General features: G+C 42.5%; 1 protein-coding gene across 2 annotated transcripts in view; it reads right to left on the reverse strand.

Moving 5' to 3' along the window:
- The window catches only part of LOC120371866 (putative bifunctional UDP-N-acetylglucosamine transferase and deubiquitinase ALG13), a 46,324-nt gene continuing 30,436 nt past the window's right edge, over nt 1-15,888 (reverse strand). For both annotated transcript variants that reach the window (XM_039488238.1, XM_039488239.1), the window contains exons 21-24: nt 14,596-14,724; nt 4,094-4,134; nt 2,790-2,967; nt 1-991 (exon numbers count right to left, since the gene is read on the reverse strand). In XM_039488238.1, coding sequence (XP_039344172.1) covers nt 717-991; nt 2,790-2,967; nt 4,094-4,134; nt 14,596-14,724 — 623 coding nt within the window. In that variant the 3' untranslated portion in view covers nt 1-716. The remainder of the gene's footprint in view (nt 992-2,789; nt 2,968-4,093; nt 4,135-14,595; nt 14,725-15,888) is intronic.

Consider the following 15,888-nt stretch of genomic DNA (forward strand, 5'->3'; position numbering starts at 1 on the left):
TTAGATGCTTTTTTGTTTATTTAGTGCAAGTCAAAACACCACTCCTTCCACCATTTGTGCAGGGTGACTTTCATGAACCAAGGCTCTCTCACAAATACAACCATATACAGCAGAACAGGCCAATATCGAGAACCCTCCCACCTTCTAACACTTCAAGACTATACTGAACAAAACTAAATAGAGAAAGAGCAACAATTACGAATAAGTAGTTACTATTGGAGAACACACCTGGCTGATATGTTTTGTTCAGAACCGAGGAAAGCAGCCTACTTTCTTCAAATGGACTGGGACCCAACCTTTCTCCTGCTTAAGTAATGAAGTAGGTTACCATTACAAGCAAACTGGTAAAATATGTAAGATACATCATTCTCTCGTGCAAGAGTAACTCCTCCATACATTGTACTTATTGATGAAGGTAAGTGATGGTTTATATATACTGGCATGAAAGACAATTTGCATTGTTGTATATTATGTACAGTTGAATATAAGCTTCGTGTTCTTCGCTATACAATAGTTTTACTTTCCAATATACTCCACTAAAACAATACTCAAGTTTTAAACAGAGTTTTACCATTAATATAAACCAAAAGAGAAACATGTAAATGAAACACACAAAACAGCTTAACAGCCACTACAAAATCCACTACTGAAACAATACTACTAACAGAGAACACAAGAAAACTTTAGTGCAAGAAGTGAGTTAACATCACTTGGCCTTACATACTTTGAGGTACATAATGTGACACAGGATTAGGTGAGGTAACATAGCCGACTTGATGCAACTGTCCAGGATTTACAGTATTATGAAGTCGTGAAGAGTTACCATACGATGGATTTGCGGGATGCCAAGGGCTAACATAATGATAGGCAGGTACTAAAGAGATGCAGGAGTCAAACCCAGGTAATGGTGGTGGGCCATAGGGATCTGTCACTACTGGATAATATACTGTTCCATGGGATGGAGGTGGAGGCTCTACATTTTGGAAATTACCTGAAAACACATAGGTGACATATTTTAACATTCTAGCCATTTTTATGCAGTCCTTCATTATAATTGAAACAATTTTATGACACTGACAACACAAAACTTATCTAAACAAATCATTTATGCCCATATGATGTGTACACGGATAAGGAGACCATCTCAGCTCTTGAATAAGTCTGGAAGGCAACCTGCTCACTCGCAGATGTGTCCCATGTCTGTTTACGTATTCATTGCCTATTGATTGTATTTCTTTTGGTTGAGGCTCAGAGGAAGGGCAGCTCCCGTTTTGAACCCCTCTGGGGGGCAGCAGGACAGTAGGGGATTTAAAAAACAAAATGAAAGAACGCCTCTTTGTAACCTCTGACTAGATACCATGGTGATGGATATGGGATAAAGAAAGTTAATAGAATAGGTTATAATTGCAGCAAAACTGCAAGCCTGTGTAACAGTCATTATCAATTAATAGTTTTGGCAAGCTCTATGACAAAGATATGCCAGTTTCTACCATTTTTACTCAATTAGCACAATATCAGAGACATTTTAATGAGGCCAGACATCTGGCCTCTGACATCTTCCACTCATTTAACACAGCCCCTCTCCACCCCCCAACTCCAAATAAACCTATATACCTCTTACAAAACTGTTGGGTTGAGCTAAGTGTTGCTGTAACTCAGGGAGGAGGCAACCTATGGCTCGGGTGCCAAAGGTGGCACACAAGCTGATTTTCAGTGGCACTCACACTGCCTGGGTCCTGGCCACCTGTCTGGGGGGCTCTGCATTTTAAGTTTAATTTTAAATGAAACTTCTTAAACATTTTAAAATCCTTATTTACTTTACATACAACAGTTTAGTTATATATTATAGAAAGAGACCTTCTAAAAACGTTAAAATGCGTTACTGGTACGCGAAACCTTAAATCAGAGCGAATAAATGAAGACTCGGCACACCACTTCTGAAAGGTTGACAACCTGTGCTGTAACTTTATACACAGTGGAAAAGCGAGCCAGCAATAACGGCTGTTTAGACAGCCAAGACATCTAATAGAGTCCACTAACCATGGTTCCAGTATTTTTTTTTTTTTTTTTAAAAAGACAAGGAAAAAGCTACTAGTACTGAAAATTTAGGATTTTTTTTTAAATACAAGCATCATTTTGGTTTGCTGTAAGTCAGCAAAAAAAATATATAAAAATAAGGAAAGGAGTAATCATGCACAACTTTTTAAACACTCAACCCCCCCACAGCTTTGGGAAAAAAAAGTCCTTTCTAGAAAAGCAGCTCATAGAGCCAAAATTATTATTTTTGTTTCTTGATGGTGTTACCTAGCCCTGAATATCAGCAATTCTAAATCATAAACTTAAGTAATATATTAGAAACAGCAGACACCTATCCCTAAGATCATCTATAAAGGAGCAGGGTTCACATAGTCAATTTTGATTTCCCCCCCTGCAGCATCTATTCCTGGCTATAGATAATGAACAATAATTTTTAAAATGATACAAGACAATATTTCCTGTCACCCACTTAGATCAGACACTGTCCTCATTTTACATCAGAACTCCATTTTAACCCTCCCTACACACACAAGGTTTCATCAGTTCCAGTGGCCATTATATGCAATTCAGCATTTGTCTCGTTACACTACTCCAGTGAGCTACAAGTTAGTCATATTGGTCTGCAATTTCAGTTGACAAAGCAGGGAAAGAGGACCATATCAATTATGTTGTGTCAATTGGTAAATCAACAATGGGATGCCCATTTCTACTTAATGGCTCACACTCACAAAAGGTCAGCCTAAAATACTAACCATTTGCTGTTTCCAGGGGAACTTGCCGGACATCATTCCTCCCGTCAGTGTACAGCTGAGGTACTGACTGATCCACCATGGGGGCAGGCTCAGTGTATGCTGAGTAAGCTTCTACAGGTGATGGCGGTGGTACCTGTTGCATGTATACCATGGAATGCCAATAGCTCTGATGATAATACTTAGGAAATTCAAAGTAAGGAGAGAAGTTTTATGGTCTGTGTGCACCTGCTTCCCCCCAACCTCAGTAGCACTTAATGTTGTACACAGATTCTGGCAGTCTGCAAAATATAAAGTCACCAAAACAACCCTCCTCCCCCCCACCAGCACTTCTCTCAACTGTATTATACCCTCCCGAAGAATTAAAAAATGTTCCCCCTACACATTTGAACATACAGGAAGAGAAGGCATTTTGAGGAATTTCTATTGCAGAAGAGGCTGGCATGGGTCTTAGTCCACAACATATCAGTATTATCTATTCCATCCGAACGAGAGGGTATATGCAATTCTAGTTCTGCAGTTACCGCCTGCTGAGCGCTAGAATCTCATACCACCGTTTTTGGTGTGCCACATACTAATAAATACAGAAAAGGTATTGCCAGTAATTTAGTCTCTATTTATTAGTAATTTCTATAATGTAGAATGTCTTATTGCATTCAGTAAGGTCCTTATCCTGACAGGTGCCAAGAACCCTCTACCATCACAGGTTGGGGGTCAGTAGGAACCCTGAGAACCGGGGCCCCAAACCTGGGGAATAATGCTCAAGTTTCACCCCCGATTATTAACAACTCTAATTTCAACTAGATCACATGGCTGTTTGAGCATCAGCTGGGAGTGAGGCGTTACCATGGACTTAATTGTTGGAGTAGAGATCAAAATCTGGCACCTGGATTCTGTTCCTGCTGACTTCCTCAATTGTCTTGAGCAAGACACATGGGGCCCAGAAGAATTTTCCCACTGATTTTGACAGGCACTTGATCAGGCTCTTAACCTTAAAACTTCTCTATGTTTTACCTCCCCTTTCCATACAAATGGGAAGAACAATACTTTACCCACCCATCTTCATAAAGCCACCAATATGAAACTCACTACATGTAGATGCTCTTTATGAGCTTCACAATTTACAACTCAAACTTCCTGCACTGTAAGTTTAGTCTCTTCCATGAACACATGCACGTACTAATAGCCAAGTGCACAGGAAGCAAGTTCAGAACACTTAAAAGCCCTCTTCAGACACATCATTGCATGTGTCAAGACAGGTGATATTGTATAAGCAGTTTACCATACCATATCTGACAAGCACTTACCTGCAATCCCAAATTAAAATAATACTGCAATACCTTTGTATCTGAAATTAGAAAACATACTATAATTGAGGATTGTGGACAAAAACCACCCAGAAACAAACAGTCATCTGTTTGTGGTCTTGTTAAAACTACGTAAATGAATAAAAAAGTTGTTCAATCGGACAGCATTACTTTTTCTGAATGTATTTTTAGAATACAGAATTCAGAATCTGACTCAATTACTTTCAAAGATGATATTCTTGAAGTTAGCACATGTGCTAAACTGCATAGATTGTTTACACAATAAAAACTGGATTAAACATTTTGACAAGGAATACATTAACAAATAACATCAATAAGCCAAAACTAAAATTAATGTCTTGCTATAAGTTGTTTGCTCAATGATGCTTTTCACAGAATGACTATAATCCATCAACTCATTACAAACCTTAAAACAAAATGATGATATAGTAAAGTATAAATTACTATGGCCTAGCTTTCCAGAAGTGACTGGCTATTTTGGGCACTCATTAGGGCCTGATTTTCAGAGGTTCAGTATTGAAATAAACAAACACTTTCTGAAAATCAAAGCCTAGAAGTTTGTCAAAATCGGGCAACCAAAAATTAAGGCCCGAAACAGTCATTTTTGAAAATGTGGACCTAAAAAAAAACAACTTATGGTGGAAGCAACTTCCTAAAGATTTGTAATTTAAAAATTAACAATTCATGTTTTTCCATATTAACCAATTTGTTTCTTTGGGCAAGGGGATAATTGTAAGAAGAGCTGGTATACACGTACAATAGAATCCCATTTATTTGGCCCTCCATTACCTGGCTCTCAGGGTATGTTTACACTGGCCATGGATTGACAGTGTGGTGATTGATCCACCGGGGGAGTGGGGGGGGCATGCCAGGGGCAATTTAGCAGTTCTAGTGAAGACCCGCTAAATCGACTGCAGATCACTCTCCCGTCTACTCCGGTACTCCACCGGAACGAGAAGTGTAAGGTGAGTCAATGGGAGAGTTTCTCCCATCGACCCAGCTCGGTGCAGACACAGCAATAAGTCAACTTAAGCTTTGTCAACTCCAGCTACGCTATTCATGTAGCTGGAGTTGCGTAACTTAGGTTGATTTAACTCCATGTACTTTCCCATTCTCCGGCTTATCTGGATTTTTGATTATCTAATCTGGCCCTGGTCCCAATTAGATTGGATAAGCAGGGTTATGCTGTAGGCTGCTTTTACTTCTGTAAAACAGTACTTTAGACACAAAAGAGTTTTATGAAATGTCAGCAGAGGTGAGTGTGTTGACCTGACCTGAAGAAGAGCTCTATGTAAACTTGAAAATCTTCTCTCATTAACAGAAGTTGGTCCAATAAAAATACATTACCTCACCCACCTTGTCTTTCTAGGAGCAGAGGTGAAAGTTCCTTATTATGGACTTCCAACAATATGCATACAGAATATGAATGCGTAACCATGCACACCGAGATAGTGGAATATTAGGTTTTCCTTACTCATTAGTTTATAAGATTATTTTATGATAGCTGTGTAAACTTTTACAATATCCAGAGAAAATCTGTTAAAAACCATGGATAAATCATAATGACCAAAAGCTGAAATCCAGAATTTATCATATATCTGATCACAGTAAAAAGGTATGGAAAGATGTAGCCATTATCTGCAGGGGCGGCTCTAAGAATCCCGCCGCCTCAAGCAGGGCGGCACGCTGCGCGCGCGCGCTCTGGCGCGGGTGTCCCGTGGCTCTCGGGGACCTCTGGCGCGTGTGCCTGCGGAGATTCCGCTGGGTCCCGGTGGCTGCTTCCGCAGAGACGCGCGCGTGCGAGTCCACCCACCCAGCGACCCCAGACCCCTCGCTGCAGTCATCCCTGATGTCCCCCCCCCCGCGTGGTGGTGGTGGACATGACTGCGGAAGGTGCGGAAGGAGCCCCCCGCTGCAAAATGCCAGCCAGCTGCAAAATGCGCGGCGCTGCGCGGCGCTGGGGTCTGGGCCTGATTATCTGATATTATTGACAGATACTAGATTACAGATTGGTTAGGTTTGTTGCCAACAGTTATTTACCGATAATTTTTTACCACCACAGATAGATTTAAAAACAGAAAGTGACATTATATGGGGAAAACTGCTTCACAAAATGTGGCACAATGAAACTAAATTTTGCATTCTATGCAATACAAACAACTAAAAGGTCACTAAAATACTACTGATTTGACTGTTAAGCATCTTCTCAGCAAACAAGAACACTACAGACCTTTCTCCAAGGGCCCGTGCTCCCTCCATTTTCATTATGAAAAGACAACTGCATAATGCTAGTCTGGAAGCATGCAGGAGGAGGAAGGAGTACATTGCAAGCTGCCTTATCAGAAACCAGCAGCAATTCATCTGCAGCCACTCATACAAAAATGCATATGATTATGGCATGTATGACTAGGCCCCCCAACAACAGCCAAAACTGAATTCTATCTCTACCCATTATTAATTCCTGCTCTGCAGTTGTTACTCTGAAACACCAAGATTTGCAGGGCTACCAAGATATACATACTGCTAAGGGAAGTGGGGACCTGCAAGGAGCATGGTGGGGCAGCATTCCACACAGTACCAAGATTTGTGGAGTTGGAATTAGGATTCCCCCATGTCTTCTAGCTTTATGCAATTAAAAAAAGCATGCCACCTATCTCTCTACACTGACGCTGACACCCCTACCCTGGAAGGATACAATGCACCCAGTTTTCTGCACCCTTCCAACTTCCAGTTTCCAATTTATTTGCTTCATTCCCAGGGAAGCAATAATATAGTCCTGGGCAATTATATGGTACACTAAGGAGTAATCCCAAAAGCGAGGATGACCTTTAAAACTATTCAAAGAATAAACGGATTTTGAATTCAGAAACATACCTCTTCTTCCCAAAATGTGAAATGGTCTAGAATATTCAAATTTGCAATTCTGGCGGGAATATACAGTTTTTCATTCTACAGTGCAGTTTTGGAAATGGGTAGAAGCCACAGTAAAACATGAGATTCTTGGCTGGTCTCACTGACTATATTTCACAGAGTTAGGGAAAGAAATGGGTAACTTTAGTTCCAGATTAGCAGATTGGATTAAAGTTAAGTGAAAATTCCTTCTAGTCTCTCAGCCCTCTACAGCAATACGGCAAAGAAAAAAGCTGTAGCACTTATCTGAAATGGACAGATGCTTTGTGTGAAAAGGAGAGTATTACAGCTCAGATCTGCAGAGTTCGTCACTGCATGCCAACTTGCATAGCACTTGGTTTATTGCAATTTGCAGCAATCAGGAGGCTATTTCTCTGTGCTTCACACACAATCCAGGAAAATAGGCGAAGAGGAAAGGGAGGCAAAGCTCCACATGGACTCACTAAAAACAGGTAATCTCAAGATATTCACACATTACTAATTCTTTAAAAAAAACGAAACAGCCTCAAAAACCTATAAATATCAATAAAATGAAATCCTGAAGTACAAAATTAAGTGGGGTTTTTAGCCCCTTGGTCGTGTCCAAACAGTTTTCCACTAATTTCTGAAAATGTGGGAGGTGTAGAACTTTTTCAATTCACTTTTAGAGATTCGGAACAGAAGCAGTGGTTGACATTTTCTTAAAATAAAGAATTAAAACATGACCATGGAATGGAATGAAAGATGGTTAGTCCCGCCATCCCCACTATGGTCACCCCTCATTATTTGCCATTTCAAAACAGACCGCAATCTATCCAGTTATCTGTTCTACGTATGCATGAATTCTTCCCCATCCCTGCAGGCAATTAGTTTAATGCCCTGAGGACCATCCTAGTGACACTGCTTTGGCTGTGACAATGTTAACCATAACGCTACTGAAGCATTAAAGTATGCTGAAAGAGCAACATAAATGCTTTCTCTATAGTATCTAGCAGCAGACTCATTTACATTTAGGGTAAATTAAAAATCTACTTTTCAATTATTATGCAAATATATGCAAAATAAGCATAAATTCTAAGCGCTGAATGGAGCGGCCGTTACATAGTGAAGATAATAGAACACAAGACACTAGAAGAATGAAATGACAGGCTAATACCGAAGATAGTGATGTCCGTGGAACACTGGAATAGCAGCAAATGCAGAAGGGAGCCCATTTTTGTTTACAGTGCTCTTTTAAGTTTATAGAAACCAGAATAATCGTCAGTAAAATATAGCCACAATGTGACACCTGCCAAACAGAGCAGCAGAGGCTAATGAGCTTCATATATAAATACAAGACAGTAATAGTCACCAAGAATTTAGCGTCACCTTACAAGACCTCAAGAAATAGTTTTCTGGATAAGAATTTTACTAGCACAGTCTTGAGGCTCTGATCTGTCTGGAATGCTAATGCAGGGAGGGAGAAACTGTCTCAAACACAGGACTCACATAATAATCAGATCTTGACAACTTCAATAAATACAACGTTGCATGCAGGAAGAGGGTGCGCATGCAAGCATCCTAAATTAACTCTGGGGGGGAGGGGAACCCAGAACGGATTCTGAACGTTCAAAGAGATGTGCATGTATGAAACAGCCATTAAACAACACATGGGCCTGGCTCGGGCCACTGACTCTTGCGGTGACTACCAAACCACACCAAGAGGAACACTTGTCACATGCACATCTGTTCTGTCAAGCTTTAAACAAAAATAAATAGAGCAAAACCAGATTTTTTTTTTGTTTTGTCCTTCAATAGTGCTAGATGGAATCCTGTGGATAAGACTGAATAAGCTGTAAAGGGAAGTGAGGCGTTTGTTCATTTCAGCAACTGTGGGGTTGGCAGAGTAAAGGTGTGTGTGTTAGCAGGATGTATTGGGGCACTGCTGAAAGAGGGAAGAGTTAAGGTTACAAGAGCCACCTTAATTGCACATTTCCTGATTTTCAGACATTTGAGTTTTGCTCAATTTAATGTTCTGCAAATGGATGACATGCTAACCAATATTAACTCTTCATTGACATCGTTTTTTGCCACTGAATTTCCTAGGGTGTTTTTTTTTTTTGAGAACAGGAAAAAGATGCATTATAGACAAGAGTTAGTCGTTTCGGTAGTGTCTGTATCATGCCCCACAATTTGCATACCAAGCCAAAGCAGCCTGTAGTCAGCAAGCCCCACTTCAAGGGGTACTCTTCACCTCTCCTGCATCCTCGTGATCCAGGAACCATCCAGAATTCGTAAGCTGGCAATCTTGGCACCACATGCATTTCTTTTCCCTCAGCAATTAAAGTATTAGTGCCGTCAGTTACAAACTTCCGCATGACATGTCTTTGGAAACACCACAATCATCTGCCCCAAAAATAAATTAGCCACCTCTCCATACACCCCAGGGCTAGTAAAATACAGATGTTCTCAAAACCAAAGAGCTGCCTATCACCCATGCATATTGCAGCTGGAACCCCTTTCCCTCGTCCCATTCCCCACCCCGACCACACAAAATCCTGTCTCTAGTTCTACTGTTCCCAACAACAAGAACTTTGGTTAGACAAGCAGCTAACTATTTTGCTGTGTTCACAGTAAACCTCCTCAAAATAAAAACACGTTGTAATATAACAGACCTGTATATTACAAGCAGTAGTAGCAAGCAACATGAGTTATTAAATATTTATTGCACAGGTGTAGAAAGGTTCTGACTAGAAACATCAGTGACAGGGTGCTCAGCAAGGGCAGTGGTATCTGCATATGCCCTCAAAACTACCCAGGCAACCATAAAGTGGCTGCTTAGAAACCCCCTTACCGTTGGTGCATATGCACTATAATCCTTCCAGGCTGCACGTTTATGTAGGTGAAGAGAACATGTTCCTAAATGCTGTTCACAGTCTGGGCCTCCGAAAGACTCAGTGGCTGCCATACACTATCCTGGGTAAAAAAAACTGATGGGTTGAGACCATTCTGACCCACATCACATCAACAGTTTGATCTAAGTCTACACACACACACACACAAAAAAAAACAAACCACCCTGAGAAACCATGACCCACCTAGAAACTTTCACAATTCACAGGAAAAATTCACATGTCAAATTTCCACCCCACTCCCCAAAATCCTTTGATTATATTCCCCTTAAACTCAAGTTGCCAGCCACAACTCAAACTGTAGCAACCTCCAGTCACTCAGTTCAGAACTCTGTCTTTAGTGGGTACTTGTAATTAACTTTTCCTTAGTTAATTGAAAAGGTGAGTTAAACAGACATCAGGAGGTCTGATTCAGTCAGATCACTCAATGCAAGGCAGCAGAAGAAATCTGTTTTTGGGTGGGAGGGACTGTTCTTTGGGAACGCCTGTGTTCAATGACCCCAAATTTGAATCACGAATGCCACTGCCATGGAGGCACACCGAATTTCAAGGCAATCCAATTAGCTATTCAAATTTTAGGGTACTTACAAGAGTCAAGCTTTAGAGCATATAAAATGGTGGTGAGAATGGAAACCCTCTAGCCATTTTTCTCTATTGGTTCATGTATAGTGTCAATTAAAAAAAAATAGATGTTTTCTTAAATACTGCTCTCAATTTGGGTTATCCAAAGATTTAGCGGGTGCCTTGCACTATACTGGGTAAAATTTGAAAGTTTGAATCCATTTTGACTAATGTCATATCAATAGTTTGATCTCCAGCCCTGTGCAAATAAATAATAAAACACACCCCACGTAGAAACTGTTTTAAAATGACTATTTTGGGAAGACGTCTCTCTGGAACCCCTGGCTCCAATGGCCTCAAATTTGGGTCCCCTACGCTGCCCTTCACCCTCCAGGGGCATACCAAATTCAAGTGAATCCAACTAAGCATGTCCACTTTGGAGGACTTAGAAAGATTGACCTATAAACAGAAGCTGTGACACAAGCTTAACTATAAAGGCACTGCTGCACCAGTATAAATATTTGTGTCACCCCCTGCTCACAGGCCTATGGATGCCTTAATGAAAGCTTCATAACCATTATAAACTAAGGCAACATGCCCAATTACCACAATACTTAATATTAACACTACATAGGACTCATTGCTAGTCTTCTCCCCTAAAATCCATACTGGACACTATTTTAAAAAAAAAAAAAAATAAAGAGCCCAGAGCCTTTCCCCGAAGGAAACTCAAAGAATTCTGTGGAGTGGTTTAACTGGGAGATAAATACAGAACTGCTGGCCCTCTATGGAAAATATCTTCAGCTCATATCTGCTCCAGATTCTCTTCCACACACTTAACACTTGATTCTACAAGGTGCTGAAAACCCTTAACCCTCAATTCCTTTTTAATTCAATGGGAGTTAAAGGACACAAGCATCGGCTTGGTTCTGCAATATGCTGCAAAAAGGACAAAGCAAACAAAAAGTTGAAATTCAAGACTGTAAGAAGTGAAAACAGGACCTCAGAGGGCACCTGTCCAAGAGGCAGCCACTCCAGATTGTAGAACATGAACATTGCGAAATGTGGCAGCATGACTGCTCAGCACTTGGCAAACTGCTGCAAAGGACAGCTCAGAAAAAAAATATTATACGGTCAAGTGGCCTGAAAGTCCCAGTGCACTAGAATGGGGCCTGAATGCAAGAACCAGGAGAACATTATATTAACAGCTCTCTCAAGATGAGCCACTCTTGACAATTGCCTAAAGCAGACTCCTCCCCCTAGGTCTGTTTCATTGTCAAAAGCGGCTGCCAGATTAGGAAAACAACCTAAAAAATTAAGTTGCTTCCCTAGATAGCAATATGTTGAGATAAGTAATATGAAAGCCACGTTTACTGCCGGTTCACCTTCAGCTCTCAGTCTTCTTGGACGGCAGTCTCTCTAGTAGAGACCAAAGTGGCAGAATTACTGATGTAAAGTACTCAAATGTCTTTGAAATTCAGGGACAGCTGGAAGAAGCTGCAGACACAAGAAGTTGTGTGACCTGAACAACATTAGACTGTTCAATACAATGAAAGATAGATCTGAGTGCAGCACCATGGCTTTCCCTACCAAAACCTCAATGGAAGCAGAGATAGAATTGGATACTGTTGAACTTGTTCAGTGGTATAAGCCTATACTATCGTTATCTCCTGTATCAGAGGAATGTTACCAAAGTAGCCATAGATGTAACATAACCCAGGTTCCCAGTGTGTTTATTAAAAATCCAGCAGAAAAAATGGAGGACCCCAACCCATGAGCAGAAATTTTCTATTAGAATTAGAAAAAAAAAACCACCAGAAACACCCCACACATAAAGCTGCTAGCTAACTCACACTGTTGCTCTTTAGAGAGCACCCAGGCTCACCTCTAGCTTGGCTTCATTACTGCCAAAAATAGCCTCCCCTCTGTGCTCACTGCCAGTCAGAGAAGGCAGAAATAGCTGTAGCTATTGAACATGCTGCAGTACCAGCATATGTACAGCTGTAGCCATAATTCAAGTCACACTCTTCTCCCACGTGCCTGCATTTTACACAGATCTCTAGCTTGCTCCAGCCTATGTTCTTTATATCAGCTGGTCTGTATCAAAAGGACAGGCAGTTTGATTGACAGATTTTTCTTCTCTAGTCTCTTCCTCTGAAGGCTTAACCTCTGTGCAGCCCAAATCAAGACAAGGCAGGACGTTATCAAAGGACGTGTAAGAGTAAGAGAAGAGGGAGGAGTTTAAATAAACTGCCCAGCCTATATACTCCAATGATAAAGGAATTCTTTGACAAGACAAATTGTGTCTCAGTTCATCATCAGCAGCTTCATTAGCCTCTAACTGTAGCTATACATGGGTATACTGTATATAGCACAAATGGGCATCCAGAGGGTTTCCATGTATGCTGAACAGCTTGCCAATGCTCTCACACCTTGGGTAATAGGACTGTGAGGCATTTTGCCAATGCCAGAGATTGAGGGCAGGCCATTCACTGGATTAGCAAGCAAAGCTCTCTTGAATTATGTATCTCTGACTTTGTTTTGAGAGGCAGAGAGAGGGCAGGAAGAAGGAGAGAGATATTTATTAGGTACTAACGCCAAACATAAAAAGAGTATTTTGTATGTCATTTACTAAACTGCTCAGTATAATGTGATCTCGCATAGTTAATGGAAATTCTGAAGACAGGGCACAGCAGACTGATGTAAACATCACCACTTAAGAGATGAAGCCAGAAAATGCAAACCACTGCCTAAAACTTGAAGGCTGATAATAAACATGAAGAGAACATAAAGTTTAGCACCGGTAGTAAATTTCAGATATTAAAAGACATCAGTATAATCAGGGACAGGAGCATGAACATGCTGCATACTGGGAAGTATATACTCCAGTTGATAAAGCCATAGGATGAAATCTGGGCTCCACTAAAGACAATGGCAAAAAGTCACACTGATGAAGCCAGAATTTCCCCTATATTGTACTTTTCCTGCCATAATTTTGACAGTACAATTTATTCTTCACTGGCTTCTTATGTGGAACAACAAGAACAAAAATCACAACAGAAAGAAACTCTCTCAGCTGAAACTACTCTGGGCTTCCCATTATTTCTCCACAAGTTAATTACTTTGCTGAATCTTCCATATCACACTCCTGAGATCTCTGCACAAGCTTCTTTCCAAATTGTGAAATTAAGCATATCCCAACCCCATAAACAATCTTAATATTCCCTTCTCCTCTGCATCATTTGTACTGAGCTGTGTTTCTTCACTACAGGTATTCTCTGTTAAGCTTGTTGTAGGACAGCGGTCACCAACTGTTCGATCACGATTGATTGGTCGATCCTGGAGACTCTCCCAGTTGATCGCGATCTCTGGCGGCACTGCCACTAAGGCAGGCTCCCTGCCTACCCCGGCTGCATGCCCCTGCAGCCCCATGGGATGAGGGGGACAGGAGTGTCTGCACACTGCTCTTCCCTGCAAGCACTGCCCCCACAGCTCCCATTGACTGGGAATGAGGAACTGTGGCCAATGGGAGCTGCGGTGGTGGTGCCTACATAGAGGAGCAGCGTGCGGAGCCACGTGCCTCCCCCAGGGTTCACTGGGGCACACTGGCCCCTTCCAGGAGCAGCGTGGGGCTGGGGCAGGCAGGAAGCGTGCCTTACTTAGCCCCACTGCACTGGTGACCAGGCGCTGCCCGAGGCAAGTGCTGCCTGGCGGGAGCCCACACCCCAACCCCCAGCCCCCTACTGGAACCAGCACCCTGACCACCCCCCTGCCTCCAGCCCTGATCCCCTCCCAGAGCCAGCACCCCAAGCCCCCTCCTGCACCCCAACCCCAGGCCCAGTCTGGAGCCCTCTCCCGCACTCCGACCCCCTCAGCCCCAGCCCAAAACCTGCACCTCCTCCTAAACCCCAATCTCCTGCCCCAGCCCAGTGAAAGTGAGTTAGGATGGGAGAGAGGGAGAATGGAGTGAGTGGGTCAGGGCTCAGGAAGGGGTGGGGTAGATCCTGGGTTGCACTTAATTTTAAAAAGTGATCTTATGCGTAAAGAGACTGTATATCCTACAGCAGTGGTCTCCAAATCAGGAGAGCGCCAGCTGATGCAAGGGAAAAAGCACAGTGTTAGAAAATGAATCCCTCTTACCTCGAGGTAGATCACTGCCGCTGGGATCACAGGAGTAAGGCGGAGGAACGCTGCCACTATCTCCCACCTCGCTGGGAGGGGGCGGGGGAGGGGGAGCTGCATGATATGGGTATGGCACTGACGGAATCACTATTATGTAAATAAATAAAAATAAATGCACAGTCTCAAGTCAGATTTTCAAGCGCTTTAAAAACAAGTGAGCTACTAGCCAGTGCATTTTGTATGAACTGCCATCATGCCCTAAATGTACAGTTATCAGCTTCTGTTCTAAGGATTTAGCATTCCTTCCGGACAAATGAAAAACATCTTTGGGATTTTTTTTAAAACCCCCCTTTTGTCTTATGGTTTGCGTAGTTAAATTCACTTTGGTTTGAAATGCAGGGCCACCCGGGAGGGGAGAGGGAGGGGGGGGCAAGTGGGGCAATTTGCCCCAGGCCCTGCAGGGGCCCCCACGAAAGCTTTTCGGGGCCCCTCGAGCGGGGTCCTTCACTTGCTCCGGGGGCCCCAGAAAACTCTCGCCGGGCCTGGGCCCCCGGATCATTCTTCCGCTCCGGGTCTTCGGCAGAAGGACCCCCGCCACCGAATTACCGCTGAAGCGGGACCCACCACCAAAGTGCCGGGTCTTTGGCGGCAATTCGGCGGCCGGGGGGGGGCGTCCCGCCGTGGGTCTTCAGGGCACTTTGGCGGCGGGTCCCGGAGCGGAAGGACCCCCCCCCACCGCCGAAGTGGGGGCCCCCCAGGTCCCCTGAATCCTCTGGGCGGCCCTGTTGAAATGTATTACCTACTCTTATTAGAGTCAAGACAAGAGACATGATTAACTCAAACTTAATAAAAGAAATTTCTGCAGTTTATTTTGTGCATTTGAAGGCTTCCTAATGGAAGTTAGGTGCCTAAATACCTTTAAGGGTGTGAGCCTTTGTGTACAGTCAGCGTCACTTCTACCCCTGCACAGTCACTTACTGTAGTTAGTTTCCCCATAGCCACAAAGGATGGAATAAGCAACCATTTTTTAAAAAGTTAGGGAAGCGTGACTATGAAACTCACAAAAAATGACTACAAGGTTCAGGGTAGGGGTAGTAGGTGAAACTACTGGATACGCTTTTTTAAACTGACTAGATTCCAAGTGGCCCATGCCCCTTGAAACAAAAAGTATACTTGTTTGCATACGTTTATTTGTAACCCCACCAAGTGGCTAACCCACACAATGCAATGTTAATCCTAACTGCAAGCATGCAGTGATCACAAAGTAACAACCATAATGTAAACAAAAAACAAAACAAAAAAAACAAAAAA

Source organism: Mauremys reevesii, linkage group 9 (assembly GCF_016161935.1).
Source record: "Mauremys reevesii isolate NIE-2019 linkage group 9, ASM1616193v1, whole genome shotgun sequence".
In the NCBI taxonomy this organism is placed as follows: domain Eukaryota; kingdom Metazoa; phylum Chordata; order Testudines; family Geoemydidae; genus Mauremys; species Mauremys reevesii.